The 27,727-nt window shown below is 39.7% G+C and overlaps 1 protein-coding gene across 1 annotated transcript in view; it reads right to left on the bottom strand.

Moving 5' to 3' along the window:
* ATF6 (activating transcription factor 6) overlaps positions 1-27,727 on the bottom strand; it is a 185,037-nt gene that overhangs the window by 102,608 nt on the left and 54,702 nt on the right. The window contains exons 9-12 of the mRNA XM_033960683.1: positions 22,250-22,341; positions 11,079-11,198; positions 6,888-7,004; positions 1,362-1,461 (exon numbers count right to left, since the gene is read on the bottom strand). Of these exons, the coding sequence (XP_033816574.1) occupies positions 1,362-1,461; positions 6,888-7,004; positions 11,079-11,198; positions 22,250-22,341 (429 nt within the window). The remainder of the gene's footprint in view (positions 1-1,361; positions 1,462-6,887; positions 7,005-11,078; positions 11,199-22,249; positions 22,342-27,727) is intronic.

Below are 27,727 nucleotides of genomic sequence, written 5' to 3' on the forward strand. Positions count from 1 at the left end.
AGACAGAGAGATAGAGATAGATACAAAGACATAAGAACAGGAAAACAAGATATAAGAACAGCCATACTGGGTCAGACAAAGGGTCCATCTAGCCCAGGTTCCTGTTTTCAACTGTGACCAATCCATGTCACAGTACCTGGCAGAAATCCAAACAGTAACAACACTCCATGCTACCGATCCAGGGCAAGCAGTGGCTTCCAAATGGGAATAGCACCAAAGGGTTCCACAAGAGAAATGAAACAGAAAAACAACGAAAATTGAGGAACAGTTGTAGTTTAATAAGCATCCAAAAAACATAAAAGAAATCCACAAAGGATTTAAACAGTCATAAATGACATAGTAAAATCCATTAAGACCCATGAGAAAGGCATTTTATACTTTTGCCGAAACACAGCCAGTGTCGGGTCACTTGTAATTTTATGCTTTATTTGGTTTTTACTGTGGGTCACTTGTGAATGTTTATATCCTTTGTGGATTACTTTTATGTTTTTTGGATGCTTATTAAACAACTGGTACATCCGATCCTGTTCACAAGCAGTGGCTTCCCCCATATCTGTCTCGAAAGCAGACTATGGACTTTTCCTCAAGGAAGTTGTTCTTTCTTGAACCCAGCTACGCTGCTGTAACCACATCCTCTGGCAACAAGTTCCAGAGTCTAACTATTCTTTGAGTCAAAAAATATTTCCTCCTATTTGTTTTTAAAATTTTAGAAGGCTTTTGCCCAACTAATTTGACATCACTGAGCGCATTATTGAATGGACCTGAAAGAACATGTATTTTATCGTATGCTACAATTTGAAAAGTTACCATGAGAGATCTTTTAGGTTTCAAGAAGCCAAATTATGGAATATGTTACCAATAGAAATAAGAGAGATAAGAAAAAAAATCCAACTAGTCTGCAGTAAAAATGCGGTGAACCAAAATCAAAGAAAAATATTTTTCTTTGCCTTTGGTTCACCAATAGAAATACACTTCTCCCTCTGTATTCGCTGTGATAGGGGATTAACAGACCCACAAATAACTTTTTCATATGTTATTCTCTGTTTTCTATTAAAAACCATCGTGAATATGGTGAAACCGCGAATAACATGGTAGGAGATGTGGCCAGTTCCTGAAGGAGAGGCAAAAACATGGTGAAGAAAGTGCCGGGAATCGGTGATTTTCTCTGTAAATGCAGGGAGAAGTGTAAAATCTTCTTGTTATACTTTTTGTAAGCTATTGAAGTCATATCTATTTTCTAAATTTGTTATGATGGCTTAATTATGTTTATTGTTACTGTAGTTCAAGACCGATGATGTACTTTTCTTTAAGTCTATAAACCCACTCTGAACCTCATCATCAGATGAATAATATCCTCATACCTGTACCAGCTTGGTTTTGTGCTGGCTGTTGGACAGTCGTCTGGACTTTGTCCTTTCCACCTCATGCCTATGAACCCAACCTCGTAACTCATGGGTCAGCCTAGAATAAAGATGACACACAAATTAGAGCAGTTACCCAAAAAGAGCAGCTGTATATTTATCTCCTCCACCCTGAAACCTAACCTCATTCTGCCTCCTGAATTAAAATTGCACTCTTAAATGGTCACTATGCCCAACTCCCTGTAAATATTAACATAAGATCATTTTAAGCTCCTAAATTCCCAGCATTAAAAACTATTAAGCACTAATACCACAAATAATGCACCACAGTAACCTGAACTATGAGGAAAACGGTGGTAGGTGGCAAGATTTTTTGTGCCATGTTCTTTGAATAAATACAAATACACTACAAGTTTTTGAAAATAGAAATGTCTTTAAATAAATCACTCAACTGTATAGTAAATTCACAATTGGTAAATCTGCCAAAAGTAATTACTGTAAAGAATCCATAAAATTAGGAATAATAAAGTTTAACACAGCTGTCACGGAAACTGAACCGATATATTATTAATAAAGCGAACCTCCGACAAAAAAGCAAGACTACAATATCATTGCTAGCTCAACAAGTCATTTTAGCCTCACAGGTTTGTAAATCATAGCTCATCAATGAGGCGTTTTTGACTTTAATAAAAGGATACACAATGCCAAAAAAAAAATCCTGCAGCTGAGGAAGATGTATGATGACCTCCTAGCAACGCAGGCGGCGAAGCTAGACCCCTCCATCTCTATTCTGTTGACAACCACATGTGACCTTAAATCTTTTCGAAAAATCAAAACTCTGTTATTCAAAGAAACTATCTTGTCCACTTATCCCCCTCCTCCATAACATTCCCCTCCCTGTATACCCCACCATATAACCAACCCTAATCTCCCCCCTCCCTACAAGTTTCCTCAAATGTCCCCCCTTCCTTAAATTCACCCTCTTAGCCTCCACTAAGTATCTAACCCTATCTCTTATTCTAGCATCTCTATGTATCTTTCCTTAAAATTTGTAACTTCCTGGAAATGTCCAGCCATCTTCAATTGTAATCCGTTTAGAACTGAAAGGTACAGGCGGAATAGAAGTCTCTAATGTAATGTAATATTGGAAGATAATATGGCAAGCACCATTTCTTGTGTCCCCATCCCACCGTGCTCACCTTAGGTCCCCACCCACTCTCAACTCGAAGACCTTTGAAAAGCTTTATAATACTGAAACCCAGTGCTATGTGGTTTCAACAACCAGGTTACACTGCTAGAAATAACTTAAAAAAATTATTCTTTCAAGATAAATTCAACATCCATAAATGGGGTTTTATGATGTGAAATGAACCTTCTAAAAACCTCAGCCAAATGGCTGAGGGACAAGTTTGGTCCAACAATGGAATAAACCTCTTCATTTGACAGTTCCTGTCATCACTAGACCTAAATTCTAAGAAGAGCTTGTTATGCTATAAGCCCTCATCATATTTCACTGTTAGGTCCGTATCAGCACCCTTGTTTAAACATCGAGAGGAAGAAAAGCCAGCGAGAGGTTATCCTGCAAGAACAGCTATACAGAAAAGCACATGCCTTTGAAAATTACAATTCTCAGGTACTATATATCTAGAGAGAAAGACTTCAAAGTGAGGTTTTAGAAAGGAAAAGTAATACTAAAAAAAAACCCAACTTTAGATCATTTATTGTTTTATTGTCCATTCATTAAGGCTTTTTGGGAGTCTATTTGGGATCTAATCTAATCTAATCCTTAGGTTTGTATACCGCATCATCTCCACGTTCGTAGAGCTCGACGCGGTTTACAGTAGGAGAAATAGGAAGGAACTACAACAGAGGGTTAGAGGTAGAAGTGTGAAGAAAATTTAGAGGACTTGGGATGCCAAGATATAAGAGTTTCCTTGATTCCTAAGTTGGAGGGAGACTTACATTTTTTGAGAAAAGCCAGGTTTTCAGATGTTTGCGGAAAACTTGGAGAGAGCTCAAGTTCCGAAGGGATCAAATAAATTGTTTGTTAGAGAACCATGTAGCATTGTCATATGACACAATTTTATTTGGCATGTCTATGAGAGCTAAATGTCAAATTTCTGCTAATAATAACAAGCTTTTGATGACATTAACAGGAGTTGCCATCCAACAAATAACATATAATTGTAAGGATTGTAAAAGACTGAATTATTGTTTCTGGTGGAATTCAGTTTGTCACATGTATAAATAGGAAAGAGCGTTGGCAGTTCAAAAAGGTTACTATAATAAATTTAAGGATGTGTGGAGACCATTATTAAATTATAGTAATGAATAAGTTACACTTTTCCCAATTTTAATACTCATGTGGATTTGGGGTGGGGAGGGGGATTCTTGGTTTTCCACTAATAATATATTTTTTGAATGACATAAGATATTATTTTCATGTGGTATATTTTAGTTGTATATGAATTTGGGAGGGGGGGGTGGGGGTTAAATCTTCTTGTTGTATGATATTGTAGATTTTCAAGTGATGTTGTACTGTAATTGTTTGATATTTACTGTACACTTGATGTAAGTTATAAAATGAATAAAGAAATTAAAAAAAATAAAAATAAAAAAATCAGTACTATACTCATTTTGACATTGCTTAAAAGTACCAATCCTACTTGGTTTTTTTTTTAAAAGGAAAAAAGAAAATCCTTACGAACATGGCACCTGCCTAATATTTCAGTGACAACCACCACATAGGTTTATAAGTCCCCAAAGCAAAACATTCCTATAAATGACTCCATCAATTTAACTAAACACTTTGCTAGTTGGTCAAACTAATGCTGTCACAGATTCAAATCATCTGGGAAGGGAATAAAATCAGACTTTAACCACCTCCCACCCACTGTCACCCAAGCCACTGCTGCTTCTCTAAACTAGCAGCAGCAGTGAAAAAAAACAAGTTACTCATTGCTGACCGGAGTCAGCTTTTGTGCAGGCTGCCAGTCCTCTACCCTTGGACTTCACATCCTGTTCCGGGGCAGAACCAGCAGCTGGCACGAATGCCGATTCCAGCCCCACAGTGAGTACACTTCTCCCTCCGAATCCGCGGTTTCAGTATCCGCGGTTTGTTATTCGCAATTTTTTTTATTTAAAAATAAAAGCTAATTCCAGACCTTCCCCGCCTCCTTCCCAACATCCCAGATCTTACCTAGTGGTCTAGCGGGCTTTCGGGGCAGGAGCAATCTTCAACGCTCCTGCCCCGTGCAGATTACTCATAGAAAATGGCTGCGGGGAGTTCCTGTCGCTGTCTCGAGAGACTACGGGAGCTCACAGAACTGCTTGGTGATGTGCCTGCATCAGCTCACACTTCAGCTGGACAATGGAGAAGATTTCTGCCTTAGACAAGCATATAGGATCTTCAGCCGCTTGTCTCTTCGAAATGCCTTTTAGACAGGCTCCGAGAACATGAAACCCTCAACCCCACTAGTTCCTCACATGTCTTCAGTAGGGGGACACAGCCAGCACCCGCTACAGTCCCCTGGATCAACATGGGGCTACTCAGCCTGCACTCAAGTGTCTGTTAATTAGGGTCAAGCCAAGCTCCCAGGGGAATGCGTCCCAAGCTATCCTAAGAATTACTGCAGGCTGACTAGGTAGGTGCCCCCATAGCTACAGCTCTCTGATTCAGAGACTGTATCTTCTACAGAGCAGTCCCAGCAAGCCCGAGAATCTCTGTAGTACCAGGAAGTCTCAAAAGTCGTAAATCACATGCAGAGCAGATGAAAAAAAAAAAATAAGACACCTTCTTAACTCGCTTGCAAAAGGAAAAACTGAAGAGCTGAGGCACTGCCCAGTGACAAAAGGAGGTAGATGATGCCTTCTGCAATTCTCACGGGTGAAGGGAAGAAATCCACTAGAAGAGTTGCTGGGAGAGAAATAAAGAAAAGAGAGAGATGTGTACCTGGAGGAAATGAGGGGGAAAAAGAAGATGGGGTGTTCTCCAGAGAAGGAGAAGAGAGGAAGAGAAAAGGTTCCCAGGAAGTGGAAAAAATAAGAGGATATGGTACCTGAAGAGATGAAAGAGTGTGTCCAGTGGAGGGGAGGGGAGAGGAAGATAAGATGAGATGGTACCAAGGGGAAGGAGATGGAAAGAGATAATGCCCATGGAATGGAGTGGAGAAGAGGGGAGATGATTATAAAATTAAAAAATCACCAGATTTTCAGGTTCTTTTACAAAGCTCTGCTGCTAAGCAAGGTACACTAAATGTTGATGGGTTGGTTGGTTTATTTCTCCCCCGCCCTTATCCAGGGCGAGTTCCATATGAACATACAAAAATAGGACATTAAGATTCCTCATACAAATCAATACAATACAGAAACACACTATAACAAATTACATACTTGCATATAAAATCAAATTGCATATTTATTACATACACGTTGCATCAACGACGAATATCATTTAAGGCAAAAAAACTGGTGACTCAGAATTTAGTGTGTGCTGCTCAACTGTGCAGCTTTGCAAAAGCCTGCCTTTATTTTTAGTAGGGCTGGACATGCTAAACTTATTTCAAATGTTTTTCATTTTGATGCAATTAATCACAAGATTAAAAATTTTAATTTGACGTACATTTTTATGCATCTGGAAATATCCCTTAACACACACATGGTGTCCATTCCTCTTGATTTTTGTGCTAAATAGTATGTATGCGGATTTGAAATCTAGGGTACTGGTCCTGGAAGCCACATTCTATCTTAAGTTTCCATGTAAATGTATCTTGAAATTTAAAGATTGTGAATACATATTTTGGGATTCAGTACAGCTTGCAAAATTTTTGCAATTGCATGAAACTAACAAATAATTTCCATTTGACTTGAATAGGACAGGAGCTCAAAAAAGTTTAAGCACCATTGATAGTTGATTTGTTCAATCATGATTATGCTTTTTATTTCCTTGCTGATCAGGTTACTTTCCCATGATGTGGACTCGAGGTTATAGTGTAATTATGAATTTTATTTTTTGATTGACATAACATAACATCGTACTTATAAACCGCATAACTGCAAGTTCAATGCGGTGAACAAAAGGTTAAAAATAACATAACCTAAGGATGATTTAAATTAGTTTGCTAAATATTTTGAAAAAAGATGAGTTTTCAATTGAGTTCTAAAGTGCTTGTTAAGAGTAAGCATTCTGCAACAGTGGCCTAAATTCCCTGTCATAGAAAGCAGCCTGAAATGTTAGCGTATGTCCCAAGGATTTCTTGCTCTTACAACCTTGAGCAGACGGAAAATTAAACAATGCATGTGATTCTCTCCTATGTTTACGGAATGCTATGAGAAATCTATCAGTCATATAGTTTGGAGCAATACCATACGCAACTTTGTAACAAAGACAACCCAGCTTAAACTAAACACGTGCCTCCTTTCCTTGTTATTATGTGTAATAATAATGTTTAAACTCCTAAATCAATCAATAAAATCGTATGTATGTCCAAGGTACAAATATCCTTCTAGCTTCTTTACAGTACTGACCGGAGAGCCTCGGTTCTGTTGACTCGTGGCCGACATGGAGGCGGTGAGGAAATGTACAGCAATGGTTCCTCCTTCACAATCATTAAAGCCTTCTCATCTGATATGAAGGGTTCAAATCTGAGAGAGAGGGAAAAGAGCAGACAACGTTACTAGAAATTAAATCCTGATCAATAGCAGCTCAAGCTTTTCACCGCTACAAGGAGACAATTTATTTTTTCATGTACTGCACCGCAAATATGGAACGCCCTCCCTATTTTTTTAAGAGAGGAGAAAGAACTTGGAAAATTTAAAACTGAACTTAAAACCTTCCTTTTTAAAGATGCTTTTACAACATAATTTTACAGTTTCAGTATCATGTTTTCCTATATTATACCTGTATTAACTATTTCCCTTTGTATTTTCCCTTAATGTTTCTTCTTTACCTTATGAATTGTATTTCATCCCTCCTTTCCCATGTTTATCAATGTTAATATCAAGAGTTCTTACCCATTTTTTAAGTAATTGTATGTACTGTATTGTTTGTTTTATTTTTTATATATTTAATAATTGTAAATTTTAAAGTGTAAATCGCTTAGAATATTTGATTAAGCGATTGATCAAGTCTCCTAATAAACTTGAAACTTGCTACCTTGGGAGCTTGTGAATGGATCCGTCGGGAAAACTAAAATTCAGAATACTTCTCCAGCCCTCATTCCCCACCAAAGTACAGAGGAACAAGGCGAGCAGAGCATACGCAGACACGTGGACGTCTGGCAGTTAGCTGGCCAAAACGTGGGTGCCTTTGATAACCGCAGCTTCTTCAGTAAGTTTAGTGCTTTCTTCACATAAGAAGAATCTAAGTGTTGCCACCTCAGGTCAACAGCTGGTGAACACACTTAGCAGAGGCTTGCATAGGATTGTATGTGAACATATGTAAAACAGAATAACAGCATAGAGAAGACAGCATGCATGAACTATTTACTGAAGAGCACCACGTATATATCCCAAAGGAAACCGATTCATTAATTATCCCATCTCATGGAATGCAATGTGCGGGAGGCGTTTGAAAAGCCTGAGGGAGGAAAGTTTGTAGGGTTTACTATGCTGTTATTGCTTTCACATATGAGAGAAGCCACGTCTCTAAAATCTGTGTTTGCCAACTTTGTTCTAATAGGGGGGAGAAAAAAAAAAAAAAAAAGCTTCACTGGAAAGGGATATTTGATCTGATACTCAGTGAAAGAACAAGAGTCGGCAAAGCTTCATCTGCAGACAATTAAAATGCACTAAACCACTGATTGCGCATGCCTGGCAGAATAAACCCCCTACAAATGGGCTATTTACAATTTTGAGTGTAAAGATGATTGTATGGAAACTTTGGGAGCTCTCCATGGTTTCATGTATGTAATCTGACTCACTCCATCTGTGAAGGCAATATGCATGGCCAGCTGAGCAAATGAACTGCATTCCTTTACTGAAACATCCCCTAAGGTAATGAAAGTAGCAACAAGCAGGGCGATATACATGATTCTATAATGGAAGTAAGCACAGCTATCAAGATGACGAGATTGGCTAAAAGAATCGAAAGGAAGCAGCTGCATCATTTCACTTGTCCAAGTGGTACCCCTGGGCAAGCTTCAAGTAATTGTTGGGAATGAAGGGAAGAACAAATACCGTAGCAAAAAGAGTTTTTTAAAAAAAGGTGTCTATTTTTTCCTCGAATACAATGGTGTGGTGGTCTTGTTAGTCCACTTTTAAAGGTAATACGAGGGTAATTTCATAAATAATGCACTATTTTTTTTTTTAATTTACATGTTTTATTTTTTTTCCAAGTATTTCTTTACAATCCTTCAATATAGTCTCCCTGCTTTGCAATGACCAAGTCCCACCATCCGGGAAGCTTCATTATTCCATCCAAGACACCGTTTTAGTTCAGTTGCTGAATGGTTTGGGTAACGGTGGAAGAAGGCTCTTCCAGAGATGCAAAACGATGTCCACGCATAGGTTGTTTCAACTTTGGAAAAAGGTCGAAGTCTGGTGGAGTCATGTCTGGACTGTAGGGAGCAGGAGGTAACACCTCCCAGCTGTATTTGCGTAGTTTTTCAATGACGAGTGGAAAGCTCCATCTTCCCCACGACCCAAAAAATTTTGATGAGCTCAATCAAAAGTCAAACAAATGATGATTTTTGCTGATGATCATGAAGGCATCATCATCACAGACAAAGTTCCATGTGGAAGAAGTGTCACAGCAGGGTATTATTGTGAGTTTTTGCAAAAAATGCGCAGAAAAATGCACATAACCCGACCTCAGTTGCTCTTGCCTGAGCCAATCATTCTTCACGACTCCCAGCGCTTCAGCCGTGAACACAAAACAAAAATATCTGTTAAGCAATTCAGCCTTTTCTTTGGACTCCTCTTTATCCTTTCGAGTACATATCGCTTCAGGAATCAGACAGTCTTTTATTAAGATTTGCCTGGTACTGAGATTACACAAATTACTTTCTCCAGAAAACTTTCGGCAAGTAATACAGTGTTTTATGCTACCCCACTTAGACTATTGTAATGTACTTTTTTGACGTTTGCCCAAAAAAGTGTTGCGTGCATTACAGGCAGGGAAGCAGGTACCATATTTTTTGCTCCATAAGACGCACTTTTTCTACCCCCAAAAAGGGGATGGAAAAGGGGGTGCATCTTATGGAACAAATAAATCCTCCGTCCCCCCTCCCGGCGTTCTGCTGCTGGTGCTGCTTGCCGCCCTCTTACCCGCTCACCGCCGGCGGAAAGGAAGAGAAGGGCCAGTTGTGTGCAATGGGGCCCACAAGTCTTGCCCCGACATCAACTCCAATGTCAGAATTGACATCAGGGGAAGGCTTGTGGGCCCAATTGCACGCCGCCAGCTCTTCCCTTCATGGAGTTGCAGCAGCAGTGGGCGAGCGGTGGACCAGGGAGGCGGAATCGGCGTGGCAGGAAAGAAGGCAGGCAAGCTTCGGTGCGGGAGGGAGGAAGGATAAAGGCTGGAAGGCAGTGAGGGGGAGGGGACAAGAACTCGGGACATAGAAAGGAAGGAGAGAAGGAGGGAATAGAAAAAGACAATTGTTGGGCCTGAGGAAGTAAGGAAGGAAAGAAAGAGAAAGAAAGAAGTATCTAGTGCAACCAGAAATCACCAGACAACAAAGGTAGTATTTCAATTTAGTGATCAAAATCTGTCTGCTGCAGGATATTTGTCTATTTTTCTAGGCGGCTGGGTTTAGAGGCACAATTTGGGTCAGAATATTTTTTTTCTTGTTTTTTCCTCCTCTAAATCTAGGCTGCATCTTATGGTCAGGTGCGGCTTATGGAGCAAAAAATACAGTACATTAGATAGATTGTGAGCCCAAAAGGACAGATAGGGAAAATGTTTGAAATACCTGTATGTAAACCACTTAGGTTATAAGCAGTATATAAATACTTAAAATAAACAAATAAATAATAAATCTGCCCAATTCCACCTCTATAGAGGGTACGAGCTCTATGACTTTAATATCTAAGAGACAGATTCTCCTGCCCCTTTTCATGTGCTATGTGGCACATTGTACAAGAGTGCTCTTTGGGCACCCATCCAGCGTAAATCTGATATAAACTAAGGGTAAAGGAGCCTGAGGACTCACCTGCCAGTTCTGAGGCAAAACAAGGTATAGCAGATTGAACTGGCTATACTCTCAGTCTTCAGGGGGTAGATACATCACTTGTGCAGGGGAGCCCCCTGCTGGCTTGAAAGCAGTATTAAAGGATTCAAGGCAACAAAAAGAGAGCTATCCCGACCAAACAAAAGATTCCAACCTTACCTGTGAACTATCCCAAGGTATAGTGGAATAAAAAAAAAGGAAGAAGCAGTTTTGGGTTGTTTTTAAAAAAAAAAAATCATATATTTTGTTATGTTTCAGAAGCTTCTTGGGCTTGCTCTATCAGGGCACAAGTCTGAATTAACTTTGAGGTATAACAAATTGTTCTTTATAAGATGAGTCAGTCAGTTAAGTCATACTCAAGCTGACAGAAATCAAAGCACATGACACAAGAGAACAAGCAGATAATGCAGCAGCAAATTATATACTACTCATATATACAGACATTTAGAAACAAGATTTTTTTTTTTAAATTGTATAATAGCAAGCCTCAAGCATCCATGTTCCTTTTGCTCAATGTAGTGATTCTTTTTATGTTTTTTTTATCGTTTACCTGTTATTTTTAAGTACTTCCTTGATTTGATTTTGCTCCCTTTCAGCTGAGAAACCCAGAAGGTGTCGGTGATGGCCTGCAGGGCTCCCTGGGGCTGTGGTGGAATTCTTCTCAAACATGCTGTATCCATAAAAAATAATATACAAAATATTTTTAAAAGAGATAAAATCAAGAGTCAATCATCATTCCTTACCTACCCTCTTTATAGCATTGAATAGGAGCCATTTCTGATCATCTAAGGCCCCAGGACTGGATCAAATTTAGCTCATATCGTTTCAATAGTAGTTCAAAGTGAGTTACATTCAGAAGGATTCCAATTCTAAAATTTGTACCCAAGGCAATGGATGCTTTTCCTCTCACTAAAGGCCCAAAAGGTTGTGAACCACAAAGCCATAAGGGCACAATTTGCCCTCCCTCCTCTAATTTTAATTTGTTTTATTGTACTGAATAGTCATCACTTCTTCTCTTCTCTTTTTCTCTTACGCACACTAAAAAGGGGGGGGATTTGGAAATAATTTTACATAATATGTTATAATGTGATATATAATTTGTGTGTATTTTATTGAAAATATGATGAAGGGTGGGTGGTAGGGGGGGATATTGATGTACTAGATTTTTATGTATAGATATCAAAGTGATATTGTGGAATATTTTAGTGTAATATACTCTTTTGTGCACTTGTTGTTCAATTTGAAAACGAATAAAGAATTGTTAAAAAAAAAAAAAATAATAATAATAATTTGCTTTATTCCTTTCTAAAAATGTACGAAGTATTGAATGTATGTTGCAAAACAAAACAAAAAGACACAAACCCTCATCCCCCCCAAAACAAACAAAAAAAACCCAAGGAGCTTCACACTACCATTGCACATATACAGGGCCAAGGCTCTATTGAAGTTGCCAGGGAAACCTCAATTTGAATGCTTTTCTAAACTTTTCAGATATCCTTTTCCAAAATCTGTAACATAACAACTCCGAAAAAATGTTTTTGAGTGTCACTGCCCTAAAAATAAGTCTAAACATTTTCGTAAATTGCATTATATACTTTATAAACCAAGTAAAAACATGTATAGCTAAGTCATCTAAAAGAATACACTTCCTGCTGTCCTTGGATAACATTCTGGCCCTTTTGACCATATCTCCCTAGCACTGATCCAGGTCCACTGGCTCCCAATACGACCCAATATCTTCAAATGTTTCCACGACAAGACACCTGACTATGTAGCGAAGAAACTCCCAATATACCAGTCTCAGCGGTCCTTCCGTTCGCAATGGGAACGCAGACTTTCCAACCCTGCAGCAAAAAGCCTCCATCGGAAGACAGCCCAAAAGCAAATCATATTCCTATAGCATACGTAAATTATGAAATCAACTCTCCTCCTGCTATTAGGGCAATTGATAACCTACTGACCTTCCGGAAAGCAGTAAAGATGCTTCTTTTCATGGACCTGATCGATTCTGGTCTTAAACTTTGACAGACCTTGCTTCAATGTACTCAGAATGGAATCAGTTTAGCGGATGGCCACCAGGATGGTCTCAGGGCTCGGGGATTTCTCGTACGAGGAAAGACTGAACAAATTGCGGCTCTACACTCTCGAAGAACGTAGGGAGAGGGGAGACATGATTGAGACATTTAAGTACATCACGGGACACGCCGAGGTGGAAGACGACATCTTTCTTCTCAAAGGACCCACGACCACAAGAGGGCATCCGCTTAAACTCAGGGGGGGGGGAAGTTTCGTGGAGACGCAAGGAAATACTTCTTCACAGAAAGAGTGATTGAGCAGTGGAACAAGCTTCCAGTGCAGGTGATCAAGGCCAGCAGCATCCCGGACTTTAAGAATAAATGGGATACCTATGTGGGATCCCTACGGGGGTCAAGTCCAGGAATAGGGTCACTAGGGTAAAGTAAAGTGGCTGTATAATTAAAGGGGTCAGTTGACTCCAAGGGGTGGGTCAAAAGAGTGGGCAGACTTGATGGGCTATAGCCCTTATCTGCCATCATCTTTCTATGTTTCTACCTATGCCTGCTAACCAGTTCTTCTACTGTTCACAGCAGGTATGTTAATACCCATTCGTGACTCTATGATTTATTTTCTTAGATTCTGCAAAGCATGTGTTCTTAGTCACATTCTCTATAAATTGTAAGTTATTGATTCTATAGCTTTGTGTTTTGATCCTATAGCATGTTGACTCTGTAACGTACGTATCTCTGTTCCTGAAAACTGTGTATGTATCCTTGTAACCTGTTCTATGTTTCTTCCTCCGAGGACAAGCAGAATGATATATTCTTGGAAATGCCTAGCAACCCAGGCTCTCTTGAACAGAAATGTTAGTCTCCATCGAGGGCTATACACTTTAGTCCAGCAAGTGTCAAGTTTTTTTGTATTGAGGCATCGGCACAATGCGCCACAGCCTCAAGGAAAGCAAACAAAATGCTTGGAATCATTAAGAAGGGCATCACGGCCAGGACGAAGGAAGTCATCCTGCCACTTTATCGCGCAATGGTGCGCCCACATCTGGAGTACTGTGTCCAGTATTGGTCACCGCACCTCAAGAAAGACATGGCAGTCCTCGAGGGAGTCCAGAGAAGAGCAACTAAACTGATAAAGGGTATGGAAAACCTCTCATATACGGACAGGCTAAAAAAGCTGGGGCTATTCTCCCTTGAGAAGCGGAGACTTAAGAGGAGACATGATAGAAACCTTCAAGATCCTGAGGGGCATAGAGAAGGTAGACAGGGACAGATTTTTCAGATTATGGGGAAGCACAAGTACAAGGGGGCACTCGGAGAAATTGAAAGGGGAAAGGTTTAGAACAAACGCTAGGAAGTTCTTTTTCACCCAGAGGGTGGTGGATACATGGAACGCACTTCCGGAGGCTGTGGTAGGCAGGAGCATGTTACAGGGCTTCAAAGAAGGTTTGGATAGGTTCCTAGAGAACAAGGGAATTGAGGGGTACAGATAAGGATTGAGGTGAGGTTATAGGGATAGGAGTAGAAATAGGTTATAGAAATAGTCAAGGACCACTGCTCAGGCAATGGGCCTGATGGGCCGCCGCGGGAGCAGACCGCTGGGCGCAATGGACCTCTGGTCTGACTCAGCGGAGGCAACTTCTTATGTTCTTAAATAGCTTATGAAAAAGCTGGAAACTCGCCGGACTAAGGCCCTCTTTTACTAAGGTGCGCTAAGCGTTTTTGTGCATGTTTAGCGTGTACAAGAAGCATTTATGAAAAAGTAGAGTTTTAACTATTTTCCTAAACGGTGGTAAACTGGTAGCACTCCTTAGATCCAATGGTAATGCATTCCATAACATGATTCCCTGAACAGTTAATAAAGCATGCCAGTTGATATGGTTGATAAAAAGGATTTACACTGAGCACCACCAGCTTAGGGAAGAAAAAACCCTTAATAAATTCAAAGGAATGCTAAAATGTTTTTTGTATAACGATGCATTCGATTCTTAAACTTGTACGAGGCCTCTTTTAAAGGGAACAATACAACTCCCCACCTTTTTGGTTTTCTTTCCTTTAATTTATTGTAGTTCCCCGACCTACCTTTTGTGTACGTTTGTCTTTGTATTCGATTTTAAATGTTATTTGTCCTCTCTATTTTATACAAATTGTACATCGCTTTGAAACCTGATACTGCAATTTACTGTAATCAAATTTTTAATTAAACTTGAAACTTGATTAAAAGCATTTTTGATGGAAGATATAAAAAAAATAAAAGAATAAACTCTTTTGGACTGTTTATATAGATCTTCTTTGTTTTAATAGTATTATAGAATAAGCATACTGGGTCAGACATGTGGTCCATCTAGACCGGTATTCTGCTTCCAACCATGGCCAATCCAGGACACAAGAACCTTGCAGAAACCCTAATAGTAGCAACATTCCATGCTACCAATCCCAGGGAAAGCAGTGGCTCCCCTTATATCTATTTCAATAACAGACTATTTATTTGGTTTTATATCCCGTCCTCCCCAAAGAGCTCAGATCGGGTTACAATAGGATGATGTTACATAAGAGTACTCTTGGAACATTGCATGGAGTTACACAGCTTTTCTGGATTCTTACATCTAATCCCCATGACCATATTTCTACCTCTGTACTCACTATTCTTCTCCCCCTCATCATCTTGCGACCCCTTTGTGACCTCTATTTCCAGAATTCATCTCTCCTCTCTTGTAGCCTAACCCAGTCTCATTGCCTGATATCTCCCATCCGAGGTCATCGTGAATCCCTCTCTTTTCTCTTCTTGTTCACTCTCCCCCTTGATGCAGCATCTGTTTCTGCCCTCCATCCCATTGTTCAGCATCTATCCCTCCCTTCTACCCCCAAACTCAACATTTTCCTCCTCCCTCTCATCCCAAGTTCCATACTTTTCTCTTTCTTCCAGTCTGCCCTCTCATCCAGCATCTCTCCTTCCCCCCTTTTCTATTCTTAACTACCCTTTCATCAATCATCTCCCCCCCCCCCCCCGCTTCCTCACCAACCCAGGATCCACCATCTCTCCCTTTCTCTTTCCAACTGCTCTCATATCCAGTATCTCTATCCCCATTCCCTCCCTTTCTTTTCCCTTCTTTGTTTTTTTTGGCTGCTGCTGCACATTGGGCAGGTTTCAGCGTATTGTCTATGACACCCAGATTTTTTCTTGGATACTGACCTCCCAAGGTGGACCCAAGCATCTGATAACTATGATTTGGGTTATTTTTCCCAATGTGCATCACTTTGCATTTGTCCACATTAAATTTCGTCTATCATTTGAATGCCTAGTCTTCTAATTTCCTAAGGTCTTCCTGCAGTTTTTCACAGTCTGCATGCATTTTAATGCTATCTGCAAATTTAATCACCTCACTCCAATTTCCAGATCATTTATAAATATGTTAAATAGCACCGGTCCCAGTACAGATCCCTGCGGCACTCCACTATTTACCCTCCTCCATTGAGTAAAATGACCATGTAACCTTTTACCCTCTGTTTTCTGTACAATAGCCAATCCTTAATCCACAACTGAACATTGCTTCTTGGGTCAAATTTCAAAGAAACTAATGCCAAATCATTTCACAGAACTAGTTGAGGAATTCTATATACCAGCAAAATGCCTTCCATGTATTACTTGTAGATGCAAAATACAAATTAGTAAGAGAGAAGGTGGCCGACTGCAAAAATGAAACATCCACAACCTAAAACAAACCACAGAAACTTACAACTACTTAACCTGCAAAGATTATGATTTGGGAACAAGCCTAGAGTTTAAGTAAATGGAATAATGGCATTTCCTTGGAACTAGGTGTAGAAAACTGGCAAGGTTATCCCCTCTACATTGCAAGATTTAACATAGTAACATAGTAGATGACAGCAGATAAAGACCCGAATAGTCCATCTAGTCTGCCTAACCTGATTCAAACTAAAAATTTGTTGGGGGTTTTTTCTTCTTCTTATCTATTTCTGGGTAAGAATCCGGTACTGTGCTTGGGTTCCAACTGCCAAAATCTCCGTCAAAACTTACTCCAGCCCATCTACACCCTCCCAGCCATTGAAGCCCTCCCCAGCCCATCCTCCCCCAAATGGCCATATACAGAAACAGATTGTGCAAGTCTGCCCACTACTGGCCTTAGTCCTTCAATATTTACTATTATTTTCCGATTCTAGATCCTCTGTAACTCAAAAGCCTTTGTGCCAAGTTTCACATGTCCAATGTGGTGGGAATAGGATGATGCAGAAAACTTATGGGTCAAAATATAAAACCATGAAAGCAATAACAGGGCAGTCCTGTTAGTTTTCTTTAATGTCTACTAGGTAAATGGAACAACAAAAATCACAAATGCTTTCCCGAAAAAGAACAGTTTGCTTCACACCTCTTTCATGCATACCCTTATAAACCATAGAACAGGGGTCTACAAAGTCCCTCCTCAAGGGCCGATTTCCAGTCAGGTTTTTAGGATTTCCCCAATGAATATGCATGAGATCTATGTGCATTTACTGCTTTCAATACATATTCATTGGGGAAATCCCAAAAACCTGACTGGATTCAGCCCTTAAGGAGGGACTTTGGAGACCCCTGCCATAGAAATAAGATAGCTGGAACATGCTCTAGAACAGGGGTGTCAAAGTCTGTCCTCGAGGGCCGCAATCCAGTTGGGTTTTCAGGATTTCCCCAATGAATATGCATGAGATCTATTTGCACGTGCTGCTTTCATGGTATGCTAATAGATCTCATGCATATTCATTGGGGAAATCCTAAAAACCCGGCTGGATTACGGCCCTTGAGGACCGACTGACACCTGTGCTCTGGAATGAAAGTGAAAATTACACTGAGATGAAAAGAATGGAGGATGTTACTGGAATTGGCATACATGAGTGATGCACGTAACAGCATGTTATGGATACAGTAAACATATGCAACTGTGCGTTGTAGATTAGAAGTTGGGACGTTAGATCATTTAATTTTTTTCTGTCCATGTGTAAATGCTTTTTGGAAACTAATTTGGCCCCAAATTAATAAATTATTAGAAAACCATGTAGGTCTCTCATATGACACTATATTATTTGGCACAGCAATGAGAACTCAGAGTCCGATTTCTGCAAATAATAACAAGTTATTATTGACAGGGGTCGCCATGCAATAAATTACTCAAAATTGGAAAGATTATACTAAATTAAATTATACATTCTGGTGGAATTCAATTTGTCATATATATAAGATGGAAAAGATGTTAGCGTTACAACAAGGTAATCTTCATAATTTTAAAAAAATATGGGGGCCATTGACTAATTACTCTAATGATCAGATATCTTAGCACATGGGTAGCAGATATGTGGGGGAGGGGTGGGACATGTATATCATATGGAATTAGGAATATTGATAAAAAGGGGGGTATTTATTTTATCTTACAAGATTATTTGTTTGTAAATACAAGTGATATGTGAAAAATGTTTGTATTATGTTTAATTCACTTGTTGTAAGAATTCAAAAATGAATAAATAAATATTTTAAAAAAACAAAAAACTGTGCGTATGTTTACTGTATCCACAACATTCTTACTGGAAAATTAAAACAAAATAAGCAGCAAGCTGGTTTCAATATACATTTACAATGAAATAAACAAGAACCAGGTCTGAGAGACTCCAGAATTGATCCATCACATTCTTCATCCTAGCAGCAATTCCACCAGGTCTGACCAGGATTTTCCATTCAATGTGCCAGTACTGCCCATCTTGTTTCCACACACACACACACATCCCACACATCCTCTTTTTAAGTTAAAGGACATTTTAATTTACATTCCCACATTGAACACAAGCCCTGCGGCAACACCAGGAAAAATCAAAGTAGGAAAGAAACGGACTGCCAAAAAGCACAATATATCCCAGCTACACCAAAACACAGTCCCCAGGGACTGTCATGGAGTACATGTACAGTGTCCCAAGATGTTTCAATACTATATACAGTTGAACCTCGGTTTGCGAGTGTTTTGCAAGACAAGCAAACTTTAACTCGCAAACCGAGCGCGTCACATCTCTTCAGAAATCTAGACTCTCATGAGAATCTCGGAGAGGGTGGGCGCCAGGCCTTGAGCATGTGCAGATGCTCAAGGCCCCGCAGCACCCAGCATAGAACATCGTGGCAGGCTCTTTCAGCACCGGCACACGTATGTCCTGTGGGTTGGTGCGTGCCGGAGTCCGCTGGAGGTAAGGGTTTGGGAGTGGGTCATTGGGGGAAAGAAGCTGGTTCCCAGGGTGGGGTGGAAGCGAGCAGCGCCATTGGCCTTGGGGGATGTGGAACGAATCATCCAAGTTTCCCTTACTTCCTAAGTGCCAAGAGTAATAATCAGACCAAAAATTCTAGCTCAGTAAGGAAAACAAACCTTAGGTGGGGAGAGATGCGTATTTGTACAGCAAAGGATTTCTGATTGGTCATCGCTGAATGGGATAAATGAGGATTTTCATGTCAACATTTCTTTCCCTTAAAACGTTTCAGAAACGTTGTGTCTTAATTCCAGAAACCATAAGGATAAAGCAACATAAATCTAAATTCCTTACAGACATTTTTGATTCTGGCACACAATACACTGGAGGATTTGGCAGAATAAACTCATAAAACCATATACCGTATAACACTTGAAGAAACAGCTCATAAGATCAGGAAACAGGACTGCACAAGTTAGAAAGATGCCATGATAATTAATCAAAATGCTCAGAGAATTTTCTAATTTCAGAATTAATCTTGATAAGATGGAGGTCTTCCCTAATGAAGGAATATATGTAAAGCCTGGATCAGAAACTTAAAATGGGCAACCAAAGTTCACATAGCACAGTTCCTTACCTTCAGCAGGTGTTATCAGAGGACAGTAGGCAGATATTCTCACATATTGGTGACATCATTCATGGAGTGTGGACAGTATTAAAGTGTACTGTCACTTTAAAAATTTTCAAAGTCTCAAGACTGCCCATACTGCACATGCGCCGGTGCCTTTCTGCCCAACGTCAGCTCACAGGGTCATCAGTTCCGTAAAAAAGCTAAGAAGCCAACTAGGGGAGGTGGGATGGTTATGAGAATATCTGCCTGCTGTCCTCGGATAACACCTGTTACAGGTAAGTGACTGTGCTTTATCCTAGGACTTGCTTATTTTCACATGTGGGACTCCCTAGTTGCCAGGGTCATGCCTCACTTCCTTTTGCCTGGCGTAAGCAAAAGGAAGTGAGGGAAGTTGGGAACTAAATGGAGAATAAATTTTGCAGAACTGCTTGGCCAAACTGACTATCCCATCTGGAATGATTCTTCAAACAGCAGTGGGATGTGAATGTGTGAATTGAGGACCAGGTGGCTGCTTTACAGATGTCCTCAATGGGAGTGGAACATAGATGAGCTACTGAAGCCATCATTGCTCTAACTTTATGTGTAGTGACACAGCCCTCCAGTGACAGCCCAGCCTGAGCATAGTAAAAGGAGATACAATCCATTAGCCACATTGAAATGGTTCTCTTGGTAACAGGAACTCCAAATCTGTTAGGATCAAATGATAAGAAGAGCTGAGTGGAAGATCCACATAATAAGCAAGAACACATTTACAGTCCAATGTATGGAGTGCGGCTTCACCAGAGTAAGAATATGGTCTTGGAAAGAAGACAGGAAGGACTATGGATTGATTCAGATGAAATTCAGAAACGACATTCAGGATGAACTTTGGAAGAATATGAAGAACCATCCTGTTGTGATAAATGTTGTTTAAGGTGGATCTGACACAAGTTCTTGAAGCTCATTGACTCAATGTGCAGAAGGGATGCAAATTAGAAATACTACATACTTTCCAAGTTAGATATTTGGAGTGATGTAGACAAAAGTGGTGTAAACGGAGGCTTCATCAAGGTGAAAAGTACAACATTAAGATCCCAAGCAACTGGAGGGGGCTTGATTGGTATTTTGGTATAAAAAGGCCTTTCGTGAATCTGGAGACTAAGGGGGGTTTTATCCAGAAGTGTATGAAAAGCTATAATAGCACAGAGATGAACTCTGACTGAAATAGCCTTGAGACCAGGGTTTGAAAGGTGTAAAAGGTAGTCTAGAACCGATGGGAGAGAACAAGAGATCAGATCAAGTGAACAGAGATTACCTCAGACTGTGAAATAAATCCACTTGAAATGATAGCAGTGTTGAGTGGAGGGTTTTCTAGAAGCTTCAATGATGGCTGCCACCAGTGTAGAGTGCACAAAAATATCTACTCGCTAGGAGATAGGTACCATGCTGTGAACATAGATTGGGATGGAGCAGAGATCCTTTGTTCTGTGTCAGCAAGGCTGCAAAGATTTGCAGTGTGATGGGTTCCTGCACATTGTAGAAACATAGAAACATAGAAATTGACGGCAGAAAAGGGCTATAGCCCATCGAGTCTGCCCATACCAATGACCCACTCCCTGATTCTTACTCTCCTAGAATAGAAACATAGAAATTGTACTGCAGGAAGAGGGAACCATGGCTGACATAGCCACTGAGGTGCTATGAATATCATGGTGGCTTGTTCTTGGCGAAGTTTGGAATTGGAGGGAAAGCATAAAGGAAGTTGCCTTACCAATGTAGGAGAAAGGCATCAGACTCCAGATGACTGGGAGTGTAGATTCTGGAACAGAAAACTGGAAGCTTGCGATTGTTGGAGGACGCAAAAAGATCCACTTGTGAAGTTCCCAAGACATTGAATATTTGACATAAAACAGTTGAACTGAGTGACCACTGGCGAGGTTGAAGGAGTCTGCTCAACCTGTCTGCTAAGGTATTTTGTTTGCCTGTCAGATAAACTGCTTTAAGGAATATGTTGTGATGCATCACCCAAGACCAAATTTGTATTGCTTCCTGGCAAAGTGGCCCTGTGCCTCCTTGTTTGTTCACGTGGAGAGGCATTTTCAATAGTGCGTCTAAGTCTGACTTTGGACGTTTCCCACTAAACGTCCAAAATTGGATTTCCAGAAGTGTCCATTTTTTTTAAATTTTTTATTCTTTATTCATTTTATAATTCACAAGTGTACAGTAAATATCAAACAATTAGAATACAATATCACTTGAAAATCTACCATATCATACAACAAAAAGAAGTGTCCATTTTTGAAAATACTGGATGTCCAAATTTTTTTTTTTTTAAATCATCTAGTTAGACGTCTATCTTTATACCCCATTTTTGACCACAAACCTGTCTTAAGTTGAAAACATCCAAATGAAGCCCATTTGGATGTGGGAGGGGGCCAGTCTTCTAAAGGACTAGCCACACAGACATGCCAACAGAATATTAAGCCACAATAGAAGGCACTGCTGTGAACGTCACAAAAACAGTGCCAGAAGTACATCTCACCATAACCCCTTCTAATGTATGGTGAGCCCTGCAAAACTCCCCTAAAACCTAATATGCATAACATTATGCCTGTAGCTGGCACCTATACAGCAGTATTGTAGGGTTTTGATGGGCTCACACTATCCACCATAAATGTAGCAGTTTAGAGTGGATTATGGGCCTGGCTCCTCCTCTCTATGGTTCACTAGCTCACCCACCTGACAACTTCTGATGGGATTAATTTTTCCCTTTGAAAACTAACACTTCTTAAGGGTGTATTCAATTGGTTAGAAAATTACCCCCTAAATTACCTTTTTTGCTTGGAAAACGCCATTGTGGCTACTCACCTCAACGGGCTGAAGTTCAGCATAAGAAATGCCACCACCATCATTAGACATATAGCCCTTCGCTTGGGAGCTGTGATCATAAGCTTCTGATTCTAAGAGACAAAAGAACAATCAGACTTATAAATCTTAGATAATGAGCTAACTCATTTCTCAAGGAGTGAGGCTTCTTTAGAGCTTAAAGCTCTTGAATGCCTTTCTTTAAAGAACACAAGCACATTTAGATTGCTTATTTTTTCTAAATCCAAGCTCAAGGCAAGTTTCAATTAGGTACACATGCATCTATGATCTGACTGTAAGCAACATTTTAATTGTAAAATATCCTTGATTTATTTTATTTGTGTACGTTTCTTATGTTAAAATTCAATAAAATATTTTTTAAAATGGGAGGGGATGGGATGGGAGGGTTTCTATTTAATAATAATTGTTTAGATATCAGGTGAAATACATAATATTTAAGATATTATAGAACATAAATATGTAATGAAATGTTATATTTAATGTGTTATATGAGAGTTAATCAAGTGTGTATTTATAAGTTAATATGATTTTATCTAATACACTTGTTGTAATATGCAAAAATGAATAAAGAATTTCAAAACAAAAAAAATAAATGGAGCTACCTATTATGCTCAAAAGCCTAGTTTTAAAGGTCTTCTGAGCTTTGTGACAAGGGCCGCTCTATGTTATCCATGTGTGAGATTGTCATCATCTGCTTATCCACAAAGACTTTACCGAGACTCACATGGTTCACATAAATAGTTGGGTCAAGGGCCAACAAGAGAGGGAAGAAGTGACTTGATGTAATATGGCTCACTTTTTCCTCCTCCTCATCTTGCCATATGACCCCTGCAGGGGAGTGGGAAAGAACAGCTGATGCTAGTTGAATGAGCTGTGGGGTTGTGGAGAAAGCAGAACCAAGGTAAAGGTAGGGTTGGAGGTGAGCAAGCGAGGTGTGCCATGTGGAGAGATACAGTGATTACTGGGAAAGGGAGGAGAGCGAGGTAAGGATGTGTACTGGGTGGGAGAAGGGAGAAAGACAGGTTGGTATATTGCATGCTGGAGATGACTTTGTGGAGTAGATAGACTTAGGGGGTCGTTGAAAGTTGGAGTGAGAGAGAACTGAGGAGGGAAAAGGCAGGAGGAGATTTCAGGTCTTCTGATGGGGAAATCTGCATAAAAACATTGCAAATAAATTTTAATTAAGAACATAAGCAATGCCTCTGCTGGGTCAGACCTGAGGTCCATCATGCCCAGCAGTCTGCTCACGCGGTGGCCCAACAGGTCCAGGACCTGTGCAGTAATCCTCTATTTATACCCCTCTATCCCCTTTTCCAGCAGGAAATTGTCCAATCCTTTCTTAATCCCCTGTACTGTACTCTGCCCTATTACTCCCTCTGGAAGCGCATTCCAGGTGTCCACCACTCGTTGGGTAAAGAAGAACTTCCTAGCATTCGTTTTAAATCTGTCCCCTTTCAACTTTTCCAAGTGTCCTCTTGTTCTTTTATTTTTTGAAAGTTTGAAGAATCTGTCCCTCTACTCTCTCTATGCCCTTCATGATCTTGTAAGTCTCTATCATATCCCCTCTAAGTCTCCTCTTCTCCAGGGAAAAGAGACCCAGTTTCTCCAATCTCTCAGCATATGAGAGGTTTTCCATCCCTTTTATCAAGCGTGTCGCTCTCCTCTGAACCCTCTCGAGTAACGCCATATCCTTCCTAAGGTACGGAGACCAATATTGGACGCAATATTCCAGATGTGGGCGCACCATCGCCCGATACAATGGCAGGATAACTTCTTTTGTCCTTGTTGTACAGAATTCCCCCCGGAGTATCCTTTTCATCGTTTTATAAATGTTGCCCTAAGTAGGATTGGAAAGGTTGCCCAAGGACCCACCCACTTTTCTTGAAACGGGATGAGTGAATGCTGCTGTTTTCAGCTGAATATAAAACCCCCCACCTTGTTTCCCCTCCCACTCATTGCTTTCTACGTGAAACCATTTGATTTCTCTCATAATTTTATTTGTCTTAGTCGCTCACCTCTGCCTGTTGTAAATTGCTTGGCTTAAAAAAAAATGCTGGATATTTGTTTTTATATATCTTTTTCTTTCTGAAATTATCTAGTCCGCAAATACCTTTCTGTTCATTGTGGTGTACAAAAGAACAAGAAAACTGTTCAGTAACAGTGATCTACACATCTCACAGAAAACAATTAATAATTATAGTAAAATAATGATTTAACCAAACCGTATCGACCCTTCCCAGATCCCGACGCATACTATAGCTATCAACCTTGTAATCTCCCTGGGAATGCCCAGGCTAATTTCTTATTGTAAACCGCCTAGAACTGAAAGGTATTGGCGGGATAGAAGACATCAATGTAATGTAAAAACAAAATTACCAAGGTTATCAATCTCCCAGAAATCTAGCAAACAGAGACGATTGCAATAATTTTCTGAAATGCAAGTACGAGGATGACAGAGAGAACAATTTCCGAAATTCGTTGTATTTTATTCCCCTTTTTACACACCGTTGTATTTTATTCCTAGCAGGTCCAGCTGTCCTTTTATGTTTGGACATTCTCTCTGGCATCTATTACTTTGGCAATGCTATGCTTAAGGGTTTATTTTGTTTAATTTAGTTATTGTCTTATGAAAAGTATTCTAGACTATGTATCAAATAAACCACTATAATCAGAAATACATCTTGTATGGCTAATTATTTAAAAAAGGAACTTTTTTTTCAACGTGGTGCTATGCCTCAGATTCTGGAGCAGTATACCCAATTCAGGGGTTTGATCATGTAGTCTTATACATGCTCCTATATCATCATAGGCTGCATTCAGTGCGGCTCCCGGCGATAAAAAAACACTAGCGCGGTTTAGTAGAAGGGGGCCTAAGTATTTCATAAGTAAGAGTAGGGAGGTAGTTGGCAGCCTATGATGTTATAGGAGTGTGTATAAGACTACATGATCAAAACCCTGAATTGGGTATACTACTCCTGGGGATTCTATCAGCTGGTTCGACACAGCTTTCCCTTTCTGGGCTCTTGTACAGCAGCAGAGGAGGGAAGCCATCGGTGCGAATGCAGCACGGCCCCGACGTGGTCACCAGCGATGGATTGATGCCGACGCGGAGGATCTCCTGTGGCCTGCCCTCTCTTCCCCTCTCCTCCGCAGACTTGCACTCCTGCAGCTGCGTAGGTGGACACATCGAAGGGAAACTGGACTTCACTTCAGGGGTCTACTGTCGGCGGCGCCTGGCCTGGCCGGTGACTGGTGTCATGGTGGTCTTAATTGGCGCGGTTCCTGGTCCTGCTTCTTTGGTGGCAGCCTGTTGACCTGGTTCTGCAGACTGAACTTACTATCAAGCCGCCTCAGAGACTTTTCTATCTCTTAAATTTGTTTTATTTTATTTTTAAATTTTTTATCTTCTTTCATTCTTTCTATTTCTTTGATTTTTGATCTTGGAAATGTAATACATATTTTTATTTTAATCAGGTACTTTAGCTAGATGTATCTTTATTGTAAACCGTTTGTATCCCATGTACTGTCAAAATGTATCTTTATTGTAAACCACTTCGAACTTCACGGTATAGCGGTATATAAGAAATAAATTATTATTATTATTTGGGACAGATAGGGTCGTTTCTCTCAAGTACCTAATTTCATTTTAGTTTGATACATCGTAAACCGCTTAGGTCAGTAAAATGCAGGAGCGGTAGATCAGATCTTAAATAAATATAAACATGTCTAGAATACAAATGACCATTTAGTCGGGGCGTGGCTTGGACACGCAAGCAAATGGTCGGGTAATAGCAGTGCTCCGTGTCAGACAAGCTATTATTTCAAATTTTAAAGCTCCAAAATTGATATTTTTTCGCTGAAAAAGGTGGATAAGAAGAAAATGGCATCGGGTAAACAAAATAAAAACGAAGCAGGAGCCGGAGGATCAGGAACAAGCAGTAATAAAAGATCAAAGCCTGAACCAGGGACACCTTCAAAGGTTCCGCTGCCTACAGAAGGAGATCCAGACATGATGGTAGAAATAAGACAGATCAAAGATATCGTTTTAGAAATCAAAAAACAACTTCAAAAGGCAACTGACGATGTAGCCATGCTTACAAAAAGAGTGGATCTAATTGATAACAAAATAACTCACTTAGAAGAAAAATCGGAAGAGGTACATACTGAAGTCATGCAAAATAAAAAAGCTTGGAAAGAAATGGAAATAATGAAGAGAGACTTGGAAGACTGTTTGAATAGAGAAAAAAAGAAATAATTTAAGAATTATAGGGATGCCTGAAGGAGTGGAAAAAAATGATCCCATCACTTTCCTTGAACAATTCCTTCCAAAAATCCTACCTCTGAAATCCAAAGTGCCTCTTGAAATTGAAAGAGCACACAGAATACCAGGACAAAAAACAGCAGTACAAAAAGGTCCAAGAACTTTAATATTTAAATTATTAAGATACCAACATGTTGCTGAAATATGTCAGCTGGCTAAAGAAAATAAAAATTTACGATGTCAAGATGCACGTATACACATTGTACCGGATTTTGCCAGAGAAACTGCCTTCAAAAGAAAACTACTACTGGATTTAAGACCTCAATTAAGGGCACTAGGGGCAAGATACGGACTTCTCTATCCAGCGGTTATGAAAGCAACTTTGGGAAATAAAACGCAAAACTTCACTGATCACAAGAAATTAGCAGAATATCTAGAACAATGTGAACAACCAATGACTTCTTAAATAAAACGCTGAGTAAGTTTATCAAGACTGAACTTATATCAAATGATTGTGTTTGTATTTCATTTTATTTTAAATCGTTACCGCAAATATACTCTGGAAAAAAAAAAAAAAAAACAGTTTGAATTAACTGTTTCGAATATAGGGAATTTTTCAACTTACTTTTAAAAAAAATAAGGAAGATCGTTGTCACGAGCATGGAACTTGATTCAGTGAAGACGTAGATAAATGAATGACGCGTAGAGAGGACGGAGTGTTGGCTTCCACTCGGTGACATTGCACGACTCTGGGAATTGATTGATTACGTCGGATTTCTGATAGACTGAGAAGAATGCAGAATGACTGTTTTTTCTGCCAAATGTTCCCTCAGTGACACGAATATGCCCGAGGTATGGTGATCGCTTTGTCACTACTAAAAAATACGTGAAGAAACATGCATTGGGAGGAAACCTTTATTTAACCAATGAACTGCACCGGAAGTAAAGAGGATTGGTTGTTCTCACATCATCACGTCTACGGAGGAAGAAGAGGGATCTTGAAGAGGAAATTTTTTTAAAAAAAGGAACGTTCATACCAGCGAGACTAAACGAACTGGAAAACTATTAAACATAAGATATATTATATAAAATGAAATAAATTGTCTATATATAGGAAGGAATAATATCTTTATAGGATAGATAGGTTATTAGGATCCAGATATATGCTGAAATCCATTCTTTTCAAGATACAGTTCTAC

This window comes from Geotrypetes seraphini, chromosome 10, assembly GCF_902459505.1.
Source record: "Geotrypetes seraphini chromosome 10, aGeoSer1.1, whole genome shotgun sequence".
Classification (NCBI taxonomy): Eukaryota; Metazoa; Chordata; class Amphibia; order Gymnophiona; family Dermophiidae; genus Geotrypetes; species Geotrypetes seraphini.